General features: G+C 38.0%; 1 protein-coding gene across 1 annotated transcript in view; it reads right to left on the bottom strand.

Moving 5' to 3' along the window:
- Nucleotides 1-328: 328 nt before the first annotated feature.
- The window catches only part of PKHD1 (PKHD1 ciliary IPT domain containing fibrocystin/polyductin), a 433,598-nt gene continuing 411,092 nt past the window's right edge, over nucleotides 329-22,834 (bottom strand). Inside the window, exons 63-66 of the mRNA XM_060164227.1 lie at nucleotides 20,889-20,996; nucleotides 14,485-14,643; nucleotides 10,872-10,994; nucleotides 329-789 (exon numbers count right to left, since the gene is read on the bottom strand). Coding sequence (XP_060020210.1) covers nucleotides 329-789; nucleotides 10,872-10,994; nucleotides 14,485-14,643; nucleotides 20,889-20,996 — 851 coding nt within the window. The remainder of the gene's footprint in view (nucleotides 790-10,871; nucleotides 10,995-14,484; nucleotides 14,644-20,888; nucleotides 20,997-22,834) is intronic.

Here is a 22,834-nt window from a genome sequence, read left to right on the forward strand (position 1 = left end):
ATCAGCATTACACCGTTATTAAAATTGGGAAATCAGAAAGATAAGCAGCTTAAGCTAAAAACAAGTAAAAAATTATCTAGTATTTGGGAACCTATTATTTGCCTGACCTTGGACTAGGATTCGTGATAAATACAAAAGATGTATCAGATACCATTTCAATGTACATTCATTTATATGACTGTCTTCCGTTTTAAAGTTGAAGACAGAATTCAGAGTCCATATTCTCCCTTCTTAGTGTCCAGACTCCTCAGGCCTCATCTCCCCTACTCAACATGATCCAGATATATTTTGAACATTATGACTTTCAAATGCCCTCACTACTCCTTGATCACAGCTGCCCCTGAACGGCCTCTGGACGCACTGAATGGAGGCAGAATGCCTCGGCGGCACTGCAGGAGGCTGGCTTCTCCTGGGGCAGCCCCAGGCTACCATGCTCCTTGCCCAGGCGACTCCGGCCCTGCAACCGCTGCGTCTCTCGTCTGAGGTCTGAGCAGGGCAGCAGCAGCTGATCTTGGCCCGACAGCTGGTATCGGAGCACCTGCTCCTGGGCCTCCTTCCAGCTCCCAGTCTCCTGCAGGTACAGCTGCTGAGCAGGAGAGCCCAAAGCACACGTGTTCCCGTGTGATGCGACACTGGTAGTACCGGGAGCAGGCACAGCGGCCTCGGCCTCTTCTCGGCTGCCACCTTCCTCTTGGACTGCACGGCGGCTCACCTTCCTTCTGGACACACCATTCCGTGACTGATGGGGGAGCTGGTTCAGCTTGCCCAGCATGACCTTCATCCTCAAATCTGTGAGAGAAAAGGAGGAGGAGAAATAGACCTGGTCCTCAATCAGCTGATCGCACATTTTGCACATTTAGCATTCCTGAAAAGATATCTCCAGCTAATTAAAGATCGAGTTATATCACCTTATCGATTTCCAAATATCTTTGGGAATAAATACTTTTTCGAAAAAAAAAGAAAAACACGATATCCTAAGCCCAACTGATAATTAATATTAACTGTCTAACACAAAGTTGCTAATAACATCATAACTTTTATGATGTTAATAAGTCAATCAGGATTTTTCATTGTAAGCATGGCAGCTTAAATATGAAAATTAGGCCAGAGTCAGACCTTACCAAGTGGGTTAACTCACACTTGTATTTAGAAATGTGAGCTCTAAAAACAAGTCTTATTAATACTTTTGGCTTTTAAGCCAAATTCATCATTTAAATATTTTTGATTTTACAAAAACATAAACATATGCAGAGATAAATATATAAAAAACACATATCCATATGAGTGTGTATATATAATTTTTTTTTAATAATGATCTTGGGGTCTTCTTCTTTATTTTTTTTATTTTATTTATTTTTGGCTGTGTTGGGTCTTCATTTCTGAGCGAGGGCTTTCTCTAGTTGTGGCAAGCGGGGGCCACTCTTCATCGCGGCGCGTGGGCCTCTCACTATCGCGGCCTCTCTTGTTGCGGAACACAGGCTCCAGACGCGCAGGCTCAGTAGTTGTGGCTCACGGGCCTAATTGCTCCACGGCATGTGGGATCTTCCCGGACCGGGGCACAAACCCGTGTCCCCTGCATCGGCAGGCGGACTCTCAACCACTGCGCCACTAGGGAAGCCCAAATTATTGTTTTTAAACAAATTAAAGGAAATTCAAAATTATTCTATGTTAATGATACTCATCCTTTTACATTCCAGTATGTGTTCCTTGAAGAGAGAAAAGATAATCATTTAAAGTAACACTTATATAGCAATTATAGCAATTATCACATGCTGGCCACCAATTTATATGTATATATATATATATATATATATATAAAATTTAATCCTTACCAGCACTATGTGAAGTAAGTGCTATTATTATCTCCCTCTTAGAAGGGAGGCCATTGAGATACAGAGAGATTAAGTGACTTCTCAAGACAACATATAAAGGAATGGCAGATCTTACTTACATTACAGAGGTCAAGATTTGTGGCTCCCGGGTCTGTACTGTGAGAACCACACAATATACTGTGTAAAGTTAAGATGGCAGTGGGGAGTTAAGAAGAAAGTCTGGCTGGATACATGCATGAGAGTAGGGCATGACATTTCCCATCCCTGCTTATCTCATATCTCACCACCAAATGCACAATGCGAACTGTCGGGAACCAGCTGCAAGCTGACACAGTCCTTGCAGCTTAAAGCACGGCAAAGTCCTGCTTAATTCTTGACAGGACCCGAAAGAGTTATTAGAGAAGATGTGAGTCTTAGCCCGTGAGGTTGCTTGCGATTTCTCTAACAATAGTTTGTACTCGGAATGCTTTGGTAGTCACAGTCTGCTCTCACGCATGTTTATATCCTGGTTCGCAGAATGTTTTGTACTATAATTTCAACATTAAGGAAATACTATCTGATGATTTGGTTTGGTCATTTTAATAAAAACATGTACTGTCTACTGCAATATATAAAAACAAGTGTGACGAGAAATAAAGTGTGTGTGTGCTTGTACACCACCCTCCTGACCCCGTCTCTCCTTAATCCCCTCCCCTGCTCTCAGGACCTGTTCCTCAGTCTAACAGCGACGGACAGTGAACTTTTTGTACGTGTATAGTTTTAAATACAAGGTAGATGGTAATTTATGAACCTGTGTATTATGCTCCTCTCTTAGTTTACTGAGACCCATCTTGGCTTGTGTTCGGAGACAGTCATCATGTCTATATCGTGGTGTAAGAGACAGTATTGAGGCAAAGGGTAACAATTTCCCACCTCAATTTAATCTAACAATGAATGGGAGCTGAGGTGAGGAAGAAAGAAGGTAATAGCAACATAATATAAATCTGAGTACTCTCTCTATATATAAAATATATATAACACACTGTTAATTTGGAGCAGTAAAACAAGATAACGTAATCATGTTGTTTATATAGTTGTGATGATGTGTCAATTAATATTCTACGAAGCCCACATTATCCATATCTTCTCTCTCTTCTTCCACAGTCCTTTTGCCCAGCATGTATCTGCCATGGTCCTCTAACTGGGATAATTCTCTTGCTTAGAGCTTTCAGGTTATCCTAGTCTCACTTATGGGATCTTCAAATCCTTCCAGAACTGTTCCTTGACAGCTCAAACTACATTGATTTGTGCCTCAATACTTGTTGGCTGGAGTTTCTCATTTGACTTGGGCAACTCTTTCTATTACTGGACACCTTTCCTTGTATGATAGTCTCATCTTCCTCTTAGGACTTTGAGTTCCTTCAGGGAAGGAACTTTTTTTGCCATTAACCTTGTCCCTCTGTTAAGCCCAATCCTATGCCAAGTATTGAGCTTGGTGTCATCTCTAATTACCGCTCCCACCAGAAGAAAAGGATATAGTTTATCAAGATCAGCAAATAACCAAATAACAAGAATAATCAATTGTCATATAGAAGCAAAGTTTAAGAAGGAAAAAGGGCTTTGAATTTTTATCCCTTGGTACAACCAATACCATCTCATGTAAGGGGAATCAAACACTGCAAGTCACCTATTTTCAATCCATTGAAGGTATTGTTATCCTGGTTTTGAGAGACCATCTTTGGAAATCTATTCTCCCTTGTTCTTCAGGTCTGCGTCTATTCATAAAAGACTAACGCAAGTGTAGCTTTCCTCTGCAGGCCCAAAACCATTTAAAAATCTCCCATGAATTATTTACATGGCAGCTCCAATCAGCAACATAGCTGACAGACTCCCCAGCTGAAATGAGAGTGCACTGAGTAAAGGTGCAGAGGGGGGCTGGCCACTTCCCACTGTGAGGTTATAGACAGAACTAAGTCAGCACACATTATATGTCAGCACCAACATCAGAAGGAATCCGATCCTTTGATCTTGGACCTCCACAGGAAGCTTAGATCTCAGACAAATGAGATAAAAAAAAAAATGAATTTATAGCAGATATGTGTCCTAAGGCATTCAGCTGAATATCTGGGTTTTAGGGAAGGAAGAATAGTGAGTATCAAATCATATGAAACGGCATGCTTCCTTTCCACCTCCACCTCATTGGTGAGTCCCCATTAAAATGGAAAGATAGCATTTCACATTGCTCCTCCACGTTAGCTCAGAGTCCCGTTTGTGGGTTTGATCAAGTTTCAGGAAGAATGGGGTAAAATATGGGAACACAGATCCTTTCTCTATGAAAAGGAAGACTCCATGGTTTTGGGTCCATCCAGGTTCATCCACAGTCAGCGAAACTTTTCCAGGTAACCTTCATCTCTTTTGGCTTCCAGAACTTGGGCAAGAAACATGCTGAGCTACGATTTTTAAAATTTGTGTGGGTAGTAGTCATTGGCTTCTTTTAATTTTTTTTCCTGCTTTTTTGTTTCATTAACTAGTTTGTTGCATTTTTTAGATTCCACATATAAGTGATATCACAGTATTGGTGATATCAAAGACAGTATTTGCCTTTCTCTGACTTATTTCACTTATTGGTTTCTTTTGCAATGGGATAATTAACAATGAATCTCTCCTCTCCCCACCCCACTCACACCCTTTATATTTTCATAGCATAGTCTCCATGTGCTGCATTTAGTGTTGGATGACCTGGATTCAGTACAAAAGACCCGGTATAATGACCTCTGTTTTGAAGCCTAAATAGGATCTAAAGCAGCAAGATGGATGGCTGATCAGCCCGCATAAAGAATGGGCTCCACTTTGGTTTCTCATTTGTCAATAAGGGCACAGTCCTGCCCACATACTGAAGAAGACATATACATAATTAATAAATAACATTAAATTATTCATTATTAATTGGTAAGTATTAATTAATATTAATGGATAAATATTATAAATACTATCACCAATGTCCTTTCTAGATTACTAGTTCCTTTAAATGAAAAATTATTATTTATTTTTAATAAGCAGTGCATGGCAAATCAGGAAGTATGAAAATTTTTAGAAGGTAAAGAAAAAAATGCCTTTGATCCCACATATCATAAGTAATCTGCACTTTATTATGTTTGTAATACTCTAGCAATGGCTATGTTTTAGTAAACCTAATTTAACTCATTAATCTATCCACAGTTTACTTTGGTGTATTTTTTGAAGTGTGAATCTAGATTAATAAATGTTCTAAATAGTCAAATTTATAGCCCCATTTTATAGACTAATGCTTGTGTTTTCCTTTATTTTTATTATCTCCATCACATGTTACATTTCTATATCTAATATCTATATCTATACCTAATTGAGATTATTTCTCATAATGTGCTCATATATTCTCGTGTCAGTATCACATTGTCTGAAGAAGAGTGTCATAAATATTATCTCTCTGGTTGAGCTACCTTTTCCCACTGCCAAAAAAAACAATTTCCTGTAAAAAATTAGTTTTCTAGTATTGATCTATAGTTTCTGAAGAATTTTAGAATCATCTTATGCTGTTCTACTCCTGTATAAAATAATTGGAACTGTGTTAAACCAAAGTTAATATAGAAATAACTGAGGTCTTTGCAATATTAGTCAACCTAATTAGAAACATGTTGTAATTCCCTATGTATTCAAGTCTTCTCTTTAAACTATTCAATAAAATATAGTTTATTTTTTATATAAGTCCCATATATCTCTTGTTTAGATTTTTTTCTCCAAGGCAGCATATTCTTTGTCACTAACGTGTATTTCTTTGTCTTTCCTAACTGTATACCATTGGCTTATACAATATGATTTTTGCATAGACTGACATTATATTTGAGTAAGTTACTCAAGTTATTTATAAATTATAGCAGTTAGTGGTTGAATCTTTAAGTTACCATTAAATAATCATCTGTAAATCATCATATATCTTCTCCAAAATTGTCCTCTAAATTTTGTTTTATATCTGACTTTGTTTCTTCCTATTCCAAAATATATGTTATAAAATTATGGTAAGAATGAGCTCTGTGTTTTATCCTCATTTAAGTAGGAATTCTTCTCATATTCCGTTGTTAAAGGTGATATTGGATCTCGGTTGCAAGTAGCATTGGAACTCTCCATCTTATTTACCAGGCATCTTATTTATTCCTGGTTATTTCATTTTAAAGTTTCCTTAAGGAGTAAGTGATAGATTTTATTTATGTCTTTAAATTAGGAGATGTTCATACCTTTTTATTATATGGAATGGACATGCTATTTATTAATAACTTCCAAATATAGTTTTACTTCCTTGGGAACTTGGGACAATCTCTTGTTCTAAACTGTTTTGCTCTTCACTGTTTCCAGACATCTTGAGGCAAGCCCTCTCCTCTCCTCTCCCTGTCATTCCTATAGATTTGTACTTACAAAAAGGTAAATTGACAGTCTTTTTTATTTTACATTCACAACACACAGCATATACAGTCAGTAGAATTCAAACGTGGCCGAGATAAGAAATCCACTAAGTTAATGTTTATGGTCACGCTTGCATGGTATGGAGCCCCTTTTCACACGTCAGTCTTTCATTCCCAATATTCGGGGCATGTATTTCACATACACACACACAGTAGTGACCAGTAGCCAGACACAGATCAGGGTACGATTTGGAGAAGGTAGCACTGAGATCTCCAGCAGTAGCTGTCCTGCAAAGACAAAGGCAGTCCCCAGGAAACTGGAAGAGGAAACTCAGGTGGCCAGCAGACAGCATCGCCTGGAAGGAAGTTGTTGCTTTTTGCCCATCGTTAGGACCCAAAAGATGTGTGGCCATTGTCCTGTTGTTAATCTTATGAACCAGGATAAAATTTCTCCATCTCTTTTAGATGAGATGAGTAGCCGTTCTTTTTTTGTCAGCAGTTGTAGGAACTGCTGGAATCTAGGGGTCTCTGGAAAGGGGAGAGGGAAAGGAGAAAGGCTCATTTCACCTCTACCTTCACCACTTACTCAACAATGGTGATCAATGGTCTCATGTCCTAACACCCTCTGGTAAATGTGCTGCTGGGATTGGAAGAGGTACAGAACTTAAACAGAAGAATCTGGACAAGATAAAAACAAATAATTATATTACATATAAAAGGTGTTAAATGAATAAAAGGGAGGTGTCACAAAAGTGGACAGAAGGCGACTATTCCTTCTAGATAAAAAATTTTGAAAAAAAGAGAAAAAGTATTTGGTCTGGGATTGGAAAGAATGGAAACTTTAGATCTGTGGGTACATTATAGAAGGGTATCTTGAAACCGAGAGTCTTATTCTCTGTGTACAGGGAATACTGTCCTGGTGGGAAAAGAGAAAGAGTGAAGGAAGAACATCTATAAGGAGTGTGTTAACTGAGGCTGAACTGAAGATATATCTGGGAAATGGAGTGGGTGGGAGATGAAAACCAAGACACAACAGAGGTGGAATTGATAAAACCTAGCAAGCAAGGGTGCAGGGTGGTAGCGGGAGACTAGCAGTTAAAGGTAACTCTGAGGTGTCTAGCCTGGGAGATTTGGGGGATATTAACCAAATAAGGGGAATAAGGGAACAGGTGAGAAGGAATGGTACAAAACTGAGCTTCAGCAGAGCAAAGCAGGGCTGCTTCCCTGCTCTTCTGTGAACCTGAGTTTGTGCAAAGTACACAATTAAGCCCTTAGCAAATGGGATTTGAAACCGTGTGATATGATTTGGGAGCTGGAAGCACTAAACATGTAGCTTAGGATAATGGCATTCTTTCTCTCCTTTGGCATTCTCTCCCCTCTTCAGATTCTTCAAATACATATTGTTTGTTGTGACTGCTTTACACTTAATTGTTTATTGCCTGGAATTGTTCTTTCATTTTCCCCCCAATATTATTCTTGTGTCCCAATCATATTAGAAATTCATAAAGGATAGGTAGCCAAATATCATCTCTTTGTAACTATACAGAGAGGACCTTATAAGGTACAAAAAAATTCAGGAAATAAATACTTCTTTAATATGTATTGGAAGATAAAATTTAAGTTCATTCATTGTAATTCCAGCAATCTCTCACCTAAATGTTACAAAGACGAGTAATCGCTCCTGCCAGGATTTCTCAACCTTGGAATTACTGACATCTTGAGCCAGATCATCTTTGTGGTGGGGGTGATCTCTTCTCACTAGATGCTAGGAGCATCCCCCTCCCCCAAGCTGTGACAACAAAAATGTCTCCAGACAATGCAAGGATCCGCTGGAGGTAGGATGACCAAATGTCCCAATTTGTCTGAGACTGAGGGAGCTACTGAGACACAAGGCTTTCATTTTTAAAACTATGAAAGTTCTAGGAAAGCCAGGATGACTTGGTCACCCTACTTGGGAGACAAAATTGCTCCTAGTTAAGAACCATTGGCCTGTGGGAACAGAGAGCCATCTTTATGTGACAAATTCCAAAAAACATTAAGTGCTACTATGGAGGTATGATTTCAGTATTTTTGGAACCCCAAAGAGGAAAATATTCATTTTCATTGAGGTGGGGAGGATTAGAGAAGATTTTATGAAAAAAAAGGGCATAGCAGCTGGTGTTGAAAAGCTTGAGGAGGTTTTAACAGGTGAGTGTGAGGACGGGGCAAGAAGATGAAACCCAGAGTAGGAGGAGGAAGACACGGTGGAGTCAGGTCTTGGAGGGCGTTGAGTCCTAAGTAACGAGAAAGACCAACAATAAGTAACACATACACAGCACATACAATACGCCAGGAATCTTTCCGCACTCTAGAGTGACATTAACTCAATCAGCATCACAACGTCTGAGTGTGGGCAGAATTCTTAGGACAATCTTCCTGATGAGGAAACCGAAAGGCACAGAGAGGACTGTGGACCTGCTGGAGGCCACGAAGTAAGTCAACAAGGGAATCAGGATTAAACCCAGTCTTGCTGACACCCGAGTTTCACGCTCTTAACTGTCACATTCTCCTGCCTCTCTAACTGAGGCTGATAATTCATTAAATCTTCTGAGTAGCAAAGTGACAAAAGCAGATGTGAATTTTAAAAGCTAGCCCAGATGCTCCCTATGTCAAAAACCCCGGTAAACGTAAAACACAAGGGATACATGCTTTACTCCCTTCCCTGTTGCATACATACAATTTTTGCTAAAAGCCGTAACGTGATGAATTTACAGTCTGAATCTACTGGACAGTCAAAATGCTTGATTCCACCAGCTAAATATGTGATGGTGATGCTGTGTGTTTGCAGAGTGCTTATGAGAGAGATGGGCAATCGCTTGATCAGCAAATGCCACAAGTTTAAAAACACAGAAGGAAAAGGAAACTAGAGTGCCACGGTAATAATAAAATAAAACCTAATTTATTTAAAGCTAACAATAATTAGATGTTTTGTAGCTGGTAATAATCTCCAAAGAAAAGCAAGAGATGCCTCATTACTTCCCTTGGAAACAATGTTCTTAAGATTCGGACAAAGCTTAGAAGATAAGAAAACAAATCCGCTCTGATCCCCAGGGGAGGATTTGGATCACACATCTTTCTATTTCTAACTTGGATGTCCTAATAAAATGGCCTCTTTCATTCTTCCATCTCTTCAATCTAAACTCTTTCACAGGAGCCCTGTCCCTTGTTTCATTCCTGATAATTTATTAATAAGCTCCCACATAAAAAATGTCCCTTAATAAAACATCCAGGCATTGTGGACTGTGTAATGTAGTTAATTTAAGCCGGGAAACTGAGATTCATGTAAATGGCCATATTAGATTAGGGGAAAGATTAGCATCACTCCTGCTGTTTGCCGAAAAATGCAGTTGAATATGCCCTTCTTCACAGAGCTGGGTTCAGAGGACCATTTTCAAACACCTGTCCTGAATGTGCATGCCATAATATGGACAAGAAGCTTCTGGAAACCAAAGTCAAAGTGGTCTTAGATGGAATCTAGAAAGATTTCCTGCCCCCTCTCTCTATCTTCATCCTTCACACCCCCACCCACTCACATTCCCTACTACTTTTTGATGCAGGTCCAGGAGGTGAATGGAGTATGGATGGCTAATTTGATGGGAAACTTAAAAAAAAAAAAAAAAAAAAAAAAAAAACCCCTCATTTACTCTGTGGGAAAAAATCCAAACAGGCAAACAAACTGATACACAGATACACACAGTCACCAGAGTTCTTTAAACTCATTAGAGGCAGAACAACTTCGGACTGCTATGGTTTGGTGAAACATCCACTCAGAACTGGTAAGATTTGGATTCCTTTTCGAGCAGAAAATATCATGATAATTGGCTATCATTTAGGGGAAAAAAAGGAATATTCTCCTGTTTAGAGCATATGTTTCAAAATATTTCAGATCCATGGAAGTTTCATGTTTTTCATACACCATACTTGTACTTGGCAAATGCATCTTGTATTCTGCCCATCGTTTTTGTAATTTCTGTGTCCTTAGAAGGACAAAACATTGGTCTGCAATAAATGCTTATCTTTTCTCTGCTTGGCAGCAACTCTAATGACAATTTAACAATATAACAAGCAAAATCATCTGGTATCATGCACAACGGAGGCAAATAATACCTTTTGCAAAAAGTACAACGAAACGACAAAGCAGAGCTTAACAAAGCTGACTTGTTTCTTGAGGGTTCTGCATTCAATCTATTTTGCATAGTTAGTATTTGGCAACTCCATTCTCTTCTTTCCCAGATTCAATTATGTTGCCAAACTGGCAGCTTTGCACTAGCTAAGGGAAAGATTATATGCCTATACTCTGGTTTTTCTTTCCTCTATATAACGAATTCAAATGTTAAACCCATAACCTTCTAGTAAGAAAAAATATATATAAATATCAACTTGGATAACTGGTTAGTAGCTGAGTGAATCAGCTGGACTTGTGTGTTCTTATGCTGGGGTGTAATTTCCTTGAGAAGAAGTAACAAAGGCTAAAGAAGGGGCTATAAACTAAACTGATTCAGAAACTGGCAGCCAGCGGGAGGCTACAGTTCACACACAATGGGTTTGTTTCTCTTGTGGGAATCATCCCATTGTCCAAGCTTACCTTCTGCCATCATGGTGCCTTCCTTTTCAGTCTCTACTTGTGATTCTTGGCGTTTGGGTGAGACGTGGCTATGATTCTTTTGATCATTAGTCTGGGATTCAGAAATCTCTTCACTTTTTATTTCTGTATTAATGAAAAAATACATTGGCTTTTTTTAGAATAAAGTGACATTTTTATTATACATGGGCCCTAAGTGTTAGGATATTTCCCTTCTCCGCTCCCCCAAAATTATTGTGATATACATGCAGTAGAATGCATTTAATAGTCTCAGAGCTTAAGGAATAATGAAATAAAATCCCATATACTGATCACAACATTGAGGTATAAAACTACCATCCAATATAGTTGCCACCACATGTGGTTACTGAACATGTGAAAAGTGACTAGTTCAAAAAGAGATGTCCTGTAAGTGTAAAATACACACCTGATTTTTCAAAAATGTAAGATATCTAATATTTTTATATCCATTACATGTTGAAGTATTATCTTGATATTTAAAGTTAAATGGCTGCTAGAAAATGACACTATGTGTCTCACTTTGGTGGTTCGTGTTATCTTTCTGTTGACCAGAGCTGCAATGTTACTAATACTTTTTAAAAACATTTTATTTTGAAATAATTATAGATTCACAGAAAGTGTCAAACGAAATGTACAGGGATGACCCACGCACCTTCACCCAGCCTTCTCTCTACTTCCAACAACTTGTATAACTGCAATATGACATCAAAACTAGGAAATTGGCATTGGTGCAATCCACAGAGCTCACACAGCTGTGTGCTTTTGATTGAAGACTTTATATCTTCAGTCTGCTCTTGACTAGAGTGATGCCTTCTCTCCTATTCATTTATTCATTAACTATATTAATAAAAATACCTTTACATTCTTCATGCCAGGCATTGTTCTAGGCACTGGAAAGCCAATGATAAGTATGAAAGACCAGGTCTGCCCTTATAGAGCTTTTATTCTAGTTTGGATGGCAGAAGAAAAAAAAATAAATTGTAATATGATGTCAGATAATGCCATGCCAAGACATATGATGATTTTCTCAAGGAAAGGCACTTTTGTGATTGAGTTTTGAGCTGAACTAGTTGATTTTTTTCACAGGACACCATTTTTACGTTGAAAGAACTTGAAAGAATGATTGAAAGACAAATTATGGTTATTCATACTTTGGTACTGGGGAGATTTTTTTTTTAAGTAAATGAAGTGAGCCTGTAACTTCAAAGAAACGATTGACAGTATTTGTTGCCAGTGATATAAGTCAAGCTCACATGGGAAATTTTAGAACTTTAGAAAAATTTTATCAACTACTGTAAGCTTCACAGATTTCTAATTCTGTTGCTATTAACGTGATTTTTAAAAAAAATTATAGAAGGAAATATATCAGCATTTTGTAGACCTGCATAACTCAGTGAAACAACATTTCCTAAATGGCCAAAGCATAATGTTTGTTTTTGCATGCGCAAAATCTCTATTCAAAGCACAAGGTAGACTGGTGCATTTTCATGTAACAGAACACAAAAAGTACATTGAGATGTACCTTTAAGTAACTTCCTTTTGTCCAGTTTGGGTGCAGTATCAAAGAAGAATGTCTACAATATCTGTAAAGGTTATTAATATTCTTCCTTTTTCTACTATGTAGCTGAGTGAGGCTAGATTTTCTTCATATACTTCAGCCAAAACAATACATTGCAACAGACTGAATGCAGAAGCTGCTAAGAGAGTCCAGCTGACTTTTTTCAGGCAGACATTAAAGAGGTTTATAAAAAATGTCATTCTTTTCACTATATATTTTTAAAACATAGTTTTTAAATTAAAAATATGTTATATTAACATATAATGCATGTCTTATTTGTATTTTAAAATAAATTAATAAATAAGCTTTACATGTTCTCTCTTAACTTCTCATTTGGAAATACTGATAGATAGAACACACAGTGACAAAAGCTCTTTGGGGATTTTGATAGTTACTGAAAGTGTGATGAGGTCCCGAGATCAAAATTTTGTAAAGTGCTGCTCTAGTCTGTACAACTGGATCAGAGAATCACTTTCTAGGAGGAAGATGGGGAACAGTATCCTCTCTGATTCTAAAGTAATAAATGCTAATTACAGCAATATGAAAAATACAGAAAGATACAAAGAGGGAAACAGAAATTACTCATACAGAACTGATTACTATGTATTTTTTCATGAAGTTCCTCCTAATCTCTTTAGATTTTTTAAAAGAAAGTTAGAAGTCTGTGTCCAGTCAAGAAAATATGGAAATTAAATACAGGGAAATGTGTCCAAAGATATTGAAAGGTTGAAAAAGCAAAAAGAGGACACTGAGATAACTGATAATTTTAGTAACTGCAGGAAGAAGCTTCCTCTAGAGTTGGGTGAACAAAAGAGAAGAGATGGGGTGAGCAAGCTTAGAGGACAGTCCCTCCATGGCTGGGAGGTTTAGCTATAAAATGGAGGGTGAGAATTAAATCACCTACTTCACAAACCATGAGATTAAAAACTATGAAAGGTCTTTACTTTCAAACCAGAAAGCACTATTCACATATACACACGTACACACACACACACCCACACGCACACACAGATTTTTAGATTTTAAAACAAACACCAAAACCCGTGATTCAACAAATCACAGGCAACAAACCAGGATGAGATCCCATTCTTCTTGAGAAAGACAAGGGATCCTTGAGTTTTCTTTAAGTCTGTGAAGCCTGATGATGCCAGGGAGGGAGGGAGAGACCAGGCTGAAGCTTGGTTCAAACTAAAGAGCATCTAGTGGAGCTTCCATCCCTCAGCATCTCTCAGAAATCCAAGCATAGTGAGCTGTCTAGTGGTGGCACCAGGCTACCTCCTCTTTCCTTTCTTAATTTTTCACTTTCTCTCTTTGCCTCTCCTCATTTCACCTCTTTTATTCTCACTCTTCCTTATCACTTTGGTTTCCTAGTATCTCCTAATATCAAAGTGTTTCATCCATGTCTCCACCCACTGCCCCCCCCCCCAAAAAAAAGAAAGAAAGAAAAAGATCAGCTTCTGGGAAAATGCCTAAAAACACAATTTCTATGCTCCTAGTGAAAAAAACAACAACAAAAAAACCCACACCAAGCACTCTCTTCCTTCTTCTGAAAAAGCAGAGGACATTCCCCCTTTATTGAACTCTCCTTTTGGAGGGTCACATGGGCTGTAGGGCACAGTGTTTCAAAGAGTCAGATATGGAGAGAACCAAAGTTTGATCCTGGTGGTGAAACCTTGGGCAAGTCACTTAGCCTTTCTGGGCTTCATGCTCCACCCCTGAAACACAGATGTAGTACTTAGTACCTACTTCACAGAGTTGTTGTGAGAATTGAATGAATTCACATCTCTGAAGTACTTAGAAGCCTATCCATAGTGAGTATTCAAAAAATAAGAGCTGATATTGTTATCGCTATTATTATTATTTAGAATTAGACAATCCTTGTTTCTACTGTATGAGTTGAGTAATTTGGCTCCATGTAGTTTGATATGTTACAGAGGCTCATAAAAATGTCTCTTTGGGGGAAGAAAAAGAATAGTTAATATATTGTACATGATGGCATTTCCTTCAGATATTTTTACTAAAAAAAAAATTACATACTTCTGCTTTTGCTTTTCTTAAACCAACAGCATACGAGGCAGCACAGAGCCAGCCACGAGACCCCTGAGCACAGGGAAGCAGCCAGTATGATCGTGGGCCTCTCGGATGGAGTTGCAGGTAAGACAGCAAACAGCCTGGAGCGAGCTGTAAAATTGACCCCTGTTAAAAAAAAAAACCAAAAATAACAAAATAATAACAATAGCATATTAATAAGATGCTAATATAAAATATTGTGGAAAAGATATGGTTACAATAGTACCTGGCACATAGTTGATTCAATAAATATTTATGGAATTAGATGATTCAATACATGAGTCAATAATAAATCCAAGACTCATATCTCTAAAGAATTTCAAGATTCCAACAATAATATATGATTGTTCTTTCCACTTCTATCCATTATGTTGGGGAATTCTTCCAATGCTGTCCTATTTTCAGACCTTTTTTCTCCACCAGTGCAAAGCTGTAGCTTCACTCTCATGTTCCACTAATTAGAACAGAAGCACTCTGGACTCCAGATTGCGTGAAACTACTTGCTATGACGTACGTATCTCATTTCAAATACAACCTGTAACACATCAAAGCAAGGGCACAGGGACTCCTACTATGGAACCAAGAGAATTTCTAAGGTCCACAAGAATTTTGTTATCTGGAAAACTAGGGGTAGAGCAGGGATAGATGGATAGAGCCACCGGCTCTATGGACTATGGACTAAGGGGCAGAATGGCCGTTCCCTTCAGGGAGGACATCTTTCTAAGAACTCGTCTCAAACTCCTCCCTGTTTTGTAGACTGAAAAATTTGGTTCTCACTCCATTAGTGTTTTTGAAGCAAGGTAGAAAAGAATCTAAGAAAGCAAGAAAACAAAGCAAACAAACAAACAAACCCTGTCTATACACACAAAAACCTGTACACACGTGTTTGTAGCACCTCAATAACCACCCAAACCTGGAAACAATCCAAATGTTCTTCAACAGATGAATGAATAAACCAACTGTGTTTTTTTCAGGCAATGGAGTATGACTCAGCCAAAGAGAGAAAGAGAAAAAGAAAAAGGAGTGGGGAAGAGGATGAGGAAGAGAGGGAAGGAGGATGGAGGGAGGGAGGGAGGGAGGAAACTATTAATAACCTGTAACTACTGAGATGAACATCCAAAGCATTATGCTGAGTGAGGAAAGCCCATCTCTAAGGGGTATACATAATATGATTCCATTCATATGACGTTTTAGAAAAGACAAAATTATACAGATGGAGAACAGATCAGTGGTTGCAGGGATTAGTAGGAGGATGTGAGGACAGAGGAACAGCATAAGGGAGACTTCTGGGAAATGTTCTGCATCCTGACTGTGGGGGTGATTGCATGAATCTATATATATCTTTGAATTCATAAAATGACCCCCTAAAAAATCATCATTTTTACTGTATGTTATTTCAAAAAATAAAAATTTAAAAACTTTGCCTATAATTTTGGGAATGATAGATATGTTCATCATCTTAACTGTGGGGATGGTTTCATGGAAGTATAGATTCATCAAAGTTTATCTAACTGTATGCTTTAAATATGTATAGCTTATCATATGTCAATTATATCTCAAGACAAAAATTTAAAGTCAAAAAAAAAAGACACTTGCCTGTGATCCTAAGTTAGCTATAACCAGTATTTTTGAGTAGGTCGTTCAAAACAAACAAACCCCAAATCTCTGCTTTCATCTGAATAATTCAGGCAAAAGCAGAGCTTGTATTTTCTCTACTCAAGGAAACACCGTGTTTTCTTTGCTGTGCTTTCCTTGGGCTGAACCTGACAATTTGATTGGAAGTCACAGTTAGAGCTCCAGTCTCTTGACTCCTGGCTGACTCGGTCCCAAAGCTACTATAACAAAATTATCTAGAAATGCTTCTCCTGTGGGTACATCTTATCCTTGAGCCATATTTGGCTTGTTTGTTATCAATTAGTTGCTTTTTATGGGCAACTGAATAAGCTAACTCTAGCCCAGAGACAGGGGTATGGATTTTACTAGGGATTTACAGAATTAAGAACAAAATTCTTTATTCTTTTATCCATTTTCCAATAACTGCTCAGTGATTGTTTACTTCACCACGTGGATAAGTTACTGTTCTCATTCTTAAGATATTTACAAGCCAATAAATGAAATAAGATACACATACAAATATTTTCCATACAAATCAGAATGTGACCCATGCCACCAGAATAATGCAAATCAATTGCCTTGGAAGGTTATTTTCTAGGAATATGATTGGGGAAAGCTCCCCAGAGGAGAGAGTACCTAGATGGGGATCTGCAGGTTGAGCAAATAAAGACAGAAAAGAGAAAAAAAGCAATCGATGTTGAAAAAAGTACTGCCAGGAGATACTAGGAATCAGTGCAGGAAAGCATGTGAGGCAAACTTTGGCGGGCATTAAATGGCAAAAGCCAAAAGGCCGTTGACAACATTCTGAAGGCAATGAGGTGTCACAGATGGAAAAACTCTGACCTGAGAAGTGGCATGAGCCCCCTGTGATATAGAAGATCAAGCCATGGAAGTGTTTAGAACACAAATAATGACAGAGAGGCTGAAGTCAGGCCTGAGGTTTATAAGCCTGGAGCAGTAACCTGAGTCTAAGGGTGAAGACCACCAGTTTTTAAATATTTTTAGCAGCAGAACATTATTTAAATGTAATCTTAGGCAGAATCTCAGTATACCCACTTATTCATAAACAAATATTTATTTGTTTTTGTTTTTTTTTTAACACCCTGAGGATGTAATGCTGAACTAAGCAGAATTCCTGTCCGTCCTGGGACTTAGGTTCTAATGGGGGACAGAGCAGGCAGGCAATAGACAAACAAGCAAATACACAGATACTCTGACGCTAGAGAGTGATGAGTGCCATGCAGAAGTCAGAGGATGGCTGGAGAGGGGAGCAGGGTTGAGACTGTGGTGTGGACAGAGCGAGGCAGAAAAGGGCTCTCTGAGGAGGTTACATTTGAAAAGAAACCTGGGTGAGCTGGTGAGCGAGCCACGAGAAGTTAGGGAGGAGGAATATTCCAGACTCGGAAACGGCCACTGCAGTTGAGTTTTTCTGGGTTGGGTGGCAGGGTGCATCCTGTCTCAACCCAGCGGCCCTGGAGAACCCCCTAAGAGTCCCATGGCTCCAGGAAATGGTTAGAGAAACCAGAGCCTAGACCATGGTAATGACAATGCATGTGGAAAGGTTGGGTGGGAAGTCGGTAGAACAAACTTAACAGACACTCTGCCCTCTTGACAGTGTCTCAGGAAGTTCAGAAACAGATAAATGAGCTGGATTAGCCCACATGTTATAAAGACTTATGAGGATTCCATACATACTTGGCTAGACTTATGTAACTTCTCAGTTCCTCAACTTCTATATTTCCAAAATAGCATAGCGATTATAGTCAATGATACTGTATAATAAACTTCAAAGTTGCTAAGAGACTAGGTCTTAATTGTTCTCACCACAAAAAAGAGTGATAATTATGCGATGCGATATAGGTGTTAGCTAACACTACAGGGATAATCATATGGCAATATATAAATATATCAAACCACCATGCTGTACACCTTAAACTTATACAGTGTTATGTCAATTGTATCTCAGTAGAAAATAAATTATATATATGTATATGTATATATATATACATATACATATATCTTTAATGAACTAAGTCCTTAATTATAAGTCTTTGGTGTATCTACGGAGCTGAAGAAATGTATGTCTTTGTATGCAGTGATCAATGAAACATTGATTAAAGTGACATCTATTTCCACTTAAAAACATAAAGACATGGACAATGTTGGAAACTTTAGAAAGACAGATTGCCAACTTCCATGATCTAAATACAATCAGGAATCACATCTGCCATTATCTGCCATCTCTGGGCATTAAGCAGATGTTGAATTCTGTCCTTTTTCTTCAGTTTTAAGAAAAATAAATAAGTAATGAGACAAAAAAATACTAAAATAGGAATAATGATGTGTTCCTCTCTCTAAGGGAGAAGAGGGAAAATAATGAAAATGACTGCAAGTCTTCTGCTTGATTCAGGGATGAAGCAAAAATTACAGTCCCATGAATCAAGGCTTGTCACAGCTGTTCTTTTGGAGCTTACTAAAAAGGAGAAATGTCATTGAGTGGCCTAGCAACGTGAGGATGAGAGCTGCTTTCCCAAATAATTCCAGCCTTAGACACTGATACACCTGGAAACGAGGAGTCCCTCTCAGGATCTGCACTGGTAATGAACAGGTGGCTATGGGGTCACAGAAGTGCAGGCCTTCTGATGTTTTCTATTTCTCCTCCATCTTTTCTCTTCTCACTTAAACAGAGCCTCACCTCATAGAGTCAGTCTTGAAAATTACGAAGAATAATTTAAGGAAAATTCTAAAGGAAAACTTCTCAAGACGATTCCTCATTTAGGGGACTTTACAAGCTGAAGGTGGAAATTAAAGGAAGCAGTAGTCCAGTAAATGTGAACACCAGGGCCAGCTCAAAATCACACTGTCACCGAGAAGCTGCTGTCTACACTACAGTTTACATCCGGTTGTATAACTTATGCCTTAAAGTAAACTGGATGAAGTATTTAGTCTTAGTTAGCCACTGAGGAAACTGGAGGGCAATGGTCTTTTAAATATGCAGCAAATCGGGACCAAAGGATCCAGCTCTGCATGTGTTACCCTTCAAAATACATCCTTGGGAATCCCATGGTCAAGGCGCTGAACATTCTCCATGAATCTGTGCTTACATCAGGACAACGTCTTAGGTATTATAAGAATAGGTGCCCTATGCAATTAATACTACTACCTGACCCCAGATGGTATTCCCTTTGTGAAGAAAAATTGTCCAAAACTTGGAACTGAGAGAAAAATAATGATTACAGATCTTAACAATATCACACTGGAGCATTTTCAAACAAGCCCATCCAAGGTTTATCAAATTCTCTGGAACACACTTTTGTTTGACTTAATATTCAATATTTAGGGGTCCAGTCTTGTGAATTTGTAGAAGATTGGTAAGCTGAAAGTGATTTTCATCCAGTAAGAATGAAAGTGATATTTGTAGACATGCAACTCAAAGATTAGAGTTTGATTGCCCTGTATCCAATTTAGCAAACTGATTTCAAAGCAGTCCTTTCCAGGCTATAAACCTTGCCATCCTCCTGGTTCCCACATTAAAGAGTAAAGTAACTTGTTGACAAGTACTCATTATATATTTTCATGAGAGCCATATTTTTAACTTTTTGAAAAGTATACTGGTGGTTTGAATTTAAGTTTCATGAAGGAGAACTAACACCTGGCCTTAATTAAATATTTGTTGTTCGGCTTCAGACACCTCACATCAAAACATTTAATTTCCTTTGCCATTTCCAATATCTAAGCAGTTTAAATCCACTCATGATTGTTCTAGTGTATTTTTTAAAACTTTGCATTATCACAGCTGTGCATTAACTACTTTCCACAACTGCATGTCTTAAGTACCAGACTAATTTCCCTGACTCAAATTAATAACTGATTATAATTATCTACCTTTCAGTTCAAACGTGATGTTAGTATTTTTAGAACTCTTTCAGATGCTCTCTTAGGGGAGGAGGGTTTTTTCCTGGTAAATTACAATATTTAGATAACTTTTTTCAGGTGGTAATTCTGTGTCTCTATCAGAGTTCAATCCTTTATATATAAAAAGGATGTCCAAAACTGGACTCTCGCTACTCCTCTGTAGGGTGCAGCCTGGACTCTACCCATCATGGAAATGGGAGAGTAGTATTTTTCATAAGCTCATCTGGCTTTGCAGTTTAAGTAACATATTATTTACTACAAAGTTATTGAATAGTATTACACTCTAATAAAGCAAAATTTGTCAAGAATACTTCCGAAGGGAGAAGGTTTCTCTTTAATGTTTTGTCAAGAAGAACTGGATCATATAAGCAATTTACACACACCTTATACCTACCCTTCTAAAGTACCAAGATTTTGAGTGGGTATAGTCACCATTTTAAAGGTGGGGGTGGGGCAGTGGATGAGGAGGGCAGGACTGAAAGATAAGATTTCATAATACTTGATACCCCAGGACTCTCCTTCTTATAAATTAAAATTCTTAAATTAATACCCAACCAAGTTCCATCAAATGTCATGGAAAAAAAATAGAACATTCAAAGTAAATTTTAATAACTAGAGGAAAATGTACATTTGGATTCTTGCTTACCATGATTCTCATGAGGCTTGATTCCTACATGTGTTCTTGCTTCTCACACCTTAACGATACAACCAAGGGGATTTTTTTCTCTAAACTACAATGACTTCTTATTCATGATAGAAGCTAGTCCCATTATAAAGGAGAAGGAGTTATATATTTTTTTAAAAAAGAAACAGATAATAAAAACACACTGTGCTGGAATTACCTGGAGGGAAAGTGACAGTAAAAATAAAGTGCCAATTTGACCCAGAGATCAAAACTGCCAAGTTGGAGAACCTCACATAACCATCTTGAGTTTCTGCCTGAGTACATCCTGCAAATAAACACAAAACCAAAAAGTGAATGTTAGTTACCTACACAAGAGCGATTTCTTCAAGTCTTCCCTGTAGAGAGGCAAATGGACAACATGGGAAAAAAAATTTAATTGAAGAGGTTACTAAATCCATCAGGCTTCTCTTAGACAAATCTTGGAACTAAATAATCCAAGATAGAATAATAACAACAAAAGCCAACATATATTGAAAGCTTACTATGCCAGACATTGTGCTTTATATTCATCATTGTACATAAACTACACAACCCTATAAAATATACTATTACCAATATTCTAGAGATTAAGAAATAGACTCAGGAAAGGTTAAATTACGTGGTGAGAGTTGAAAGTCTATTCTCTTTCTAGGTGGTCAGTTTCTAGGCTCTGCCTCTCTTCTATTCAAGGGATCTGTGGTTTATGCGGTGACAGAGTTAGGCCAATAGATCAGGACCACAGCAATGCATCAAATCAGGAGTGATAAAAGCTACCCTGTTCAGCAACCTGGATCGTCTGGGCTATGGTTTCCCTGAATAAAATGCAAAAAGGAAAGCTGACATCTTCTAACAATAGGCCATCCATTTATAAAGTAAAAGAAGGAAACTTAGCTCTGGATCCCATTCACAATGCCTTTAATTAGTCTTCTGACTCCACTATCCTCAAATTACCTTGCTAATTAACAGCTGCTCCATTTCACTCTGGAAATGTCACTATGATTGGTATGATGGACAATGAGATAGGAGAGTGGTCCTAAAGTTTAAAAATTGGTTTGAGATCTTTAAGGCTGAAAGGTATCATAAAGATAGAATATGCATAGTGTTCTATTTCTCAATTCAATTGCTCAATCCTTTTGGGGAAAACATTGTCTTTCTTCATCAATTTTTCAGAGCTAACTAAAATTTCCATTTTCAGAAACATCTTTTTCTTCATCTCTTCAGAGTCCCGAAATAAATAAAATGCCCAGAAAAATGGAAATAAATAAGCCAAGACTGAAATAAATGATAGGCACCAAGACAAATGCTGTTTATACTCTTTAAAATCTATATGCATCAAAATTATGGTCAATAAACTCTTGCAAACAGTGAACTGCAGAGTACAGATGTTCAACATGAAATCATTTGCTACAGTTTTCCCTTTGACAAACGTTCTTATTGTTCCCATCTTTGGAGGAATACAAAGCAGCATTTAATTGAAATGTGTCCGGCGAGCACAGTGAGTCTGCCTCATAGAACAGCCGCCAAACTGCCTAATGGAAAGTACTTTAGCTCCAAATCGGTTTGCTTTTGTGTTAAATACAAGCTTGCCTCAGAGATCTCTACAAAGATTCCCGTATATATCTACGATATTCTCAGCTTTGAAGCATATGTGCCCCAAAGCTGAGGCAGTTTGCTGCCAAGTACAGTACATGACTCCGGGGTTCATCATATCTCTGGAATGGTAATTGTAAAATAGACAAATGTCATTGACAGGCTCCCTGATCAAGCTGGTCCTGGCTGAGGGAACCTGGGAGGAGATGGGGTGTTGGGCTTCACATAAGATTGAAGCTGATGACATGCTTTATCAGGGAATGCTACTTGAATGTGATTCTGTAGGGCATAGGGTTTCTAAAATACTTTTCACCCCCAAAACGATCCCTCTTACCCTTAGCTATCCACACTAGCAAACTGTTACATCATTAATGTTGAGAGTTTATTTTTTTAGTATTAAGAACACATTTTTTCTACAACTAGGATCTATAGCTAAATATCAAAGGATCTGAAGGACCCTAAAATAATTGTCTTTGCATACATAAACCCATTTTTGGTTATAACCTCTTTTTTTTGAACTGAAGAGGATTTACT

Source organism: Lagenorhynchus albirostris, chromosome 10 (genome assembly GCF_949774975.1).
Source record: "Lagenorhynchus albirostris chromosome 10, mLagAlb1.1, whole genome shotgun sequence".
Lineage (NCBI taxonomy): Eukaryota > Metazoa > Chordata > Mammalia > Artiodactyla > Delphinidae > Lagenorhynchus > Lagenorhynchus albirostris.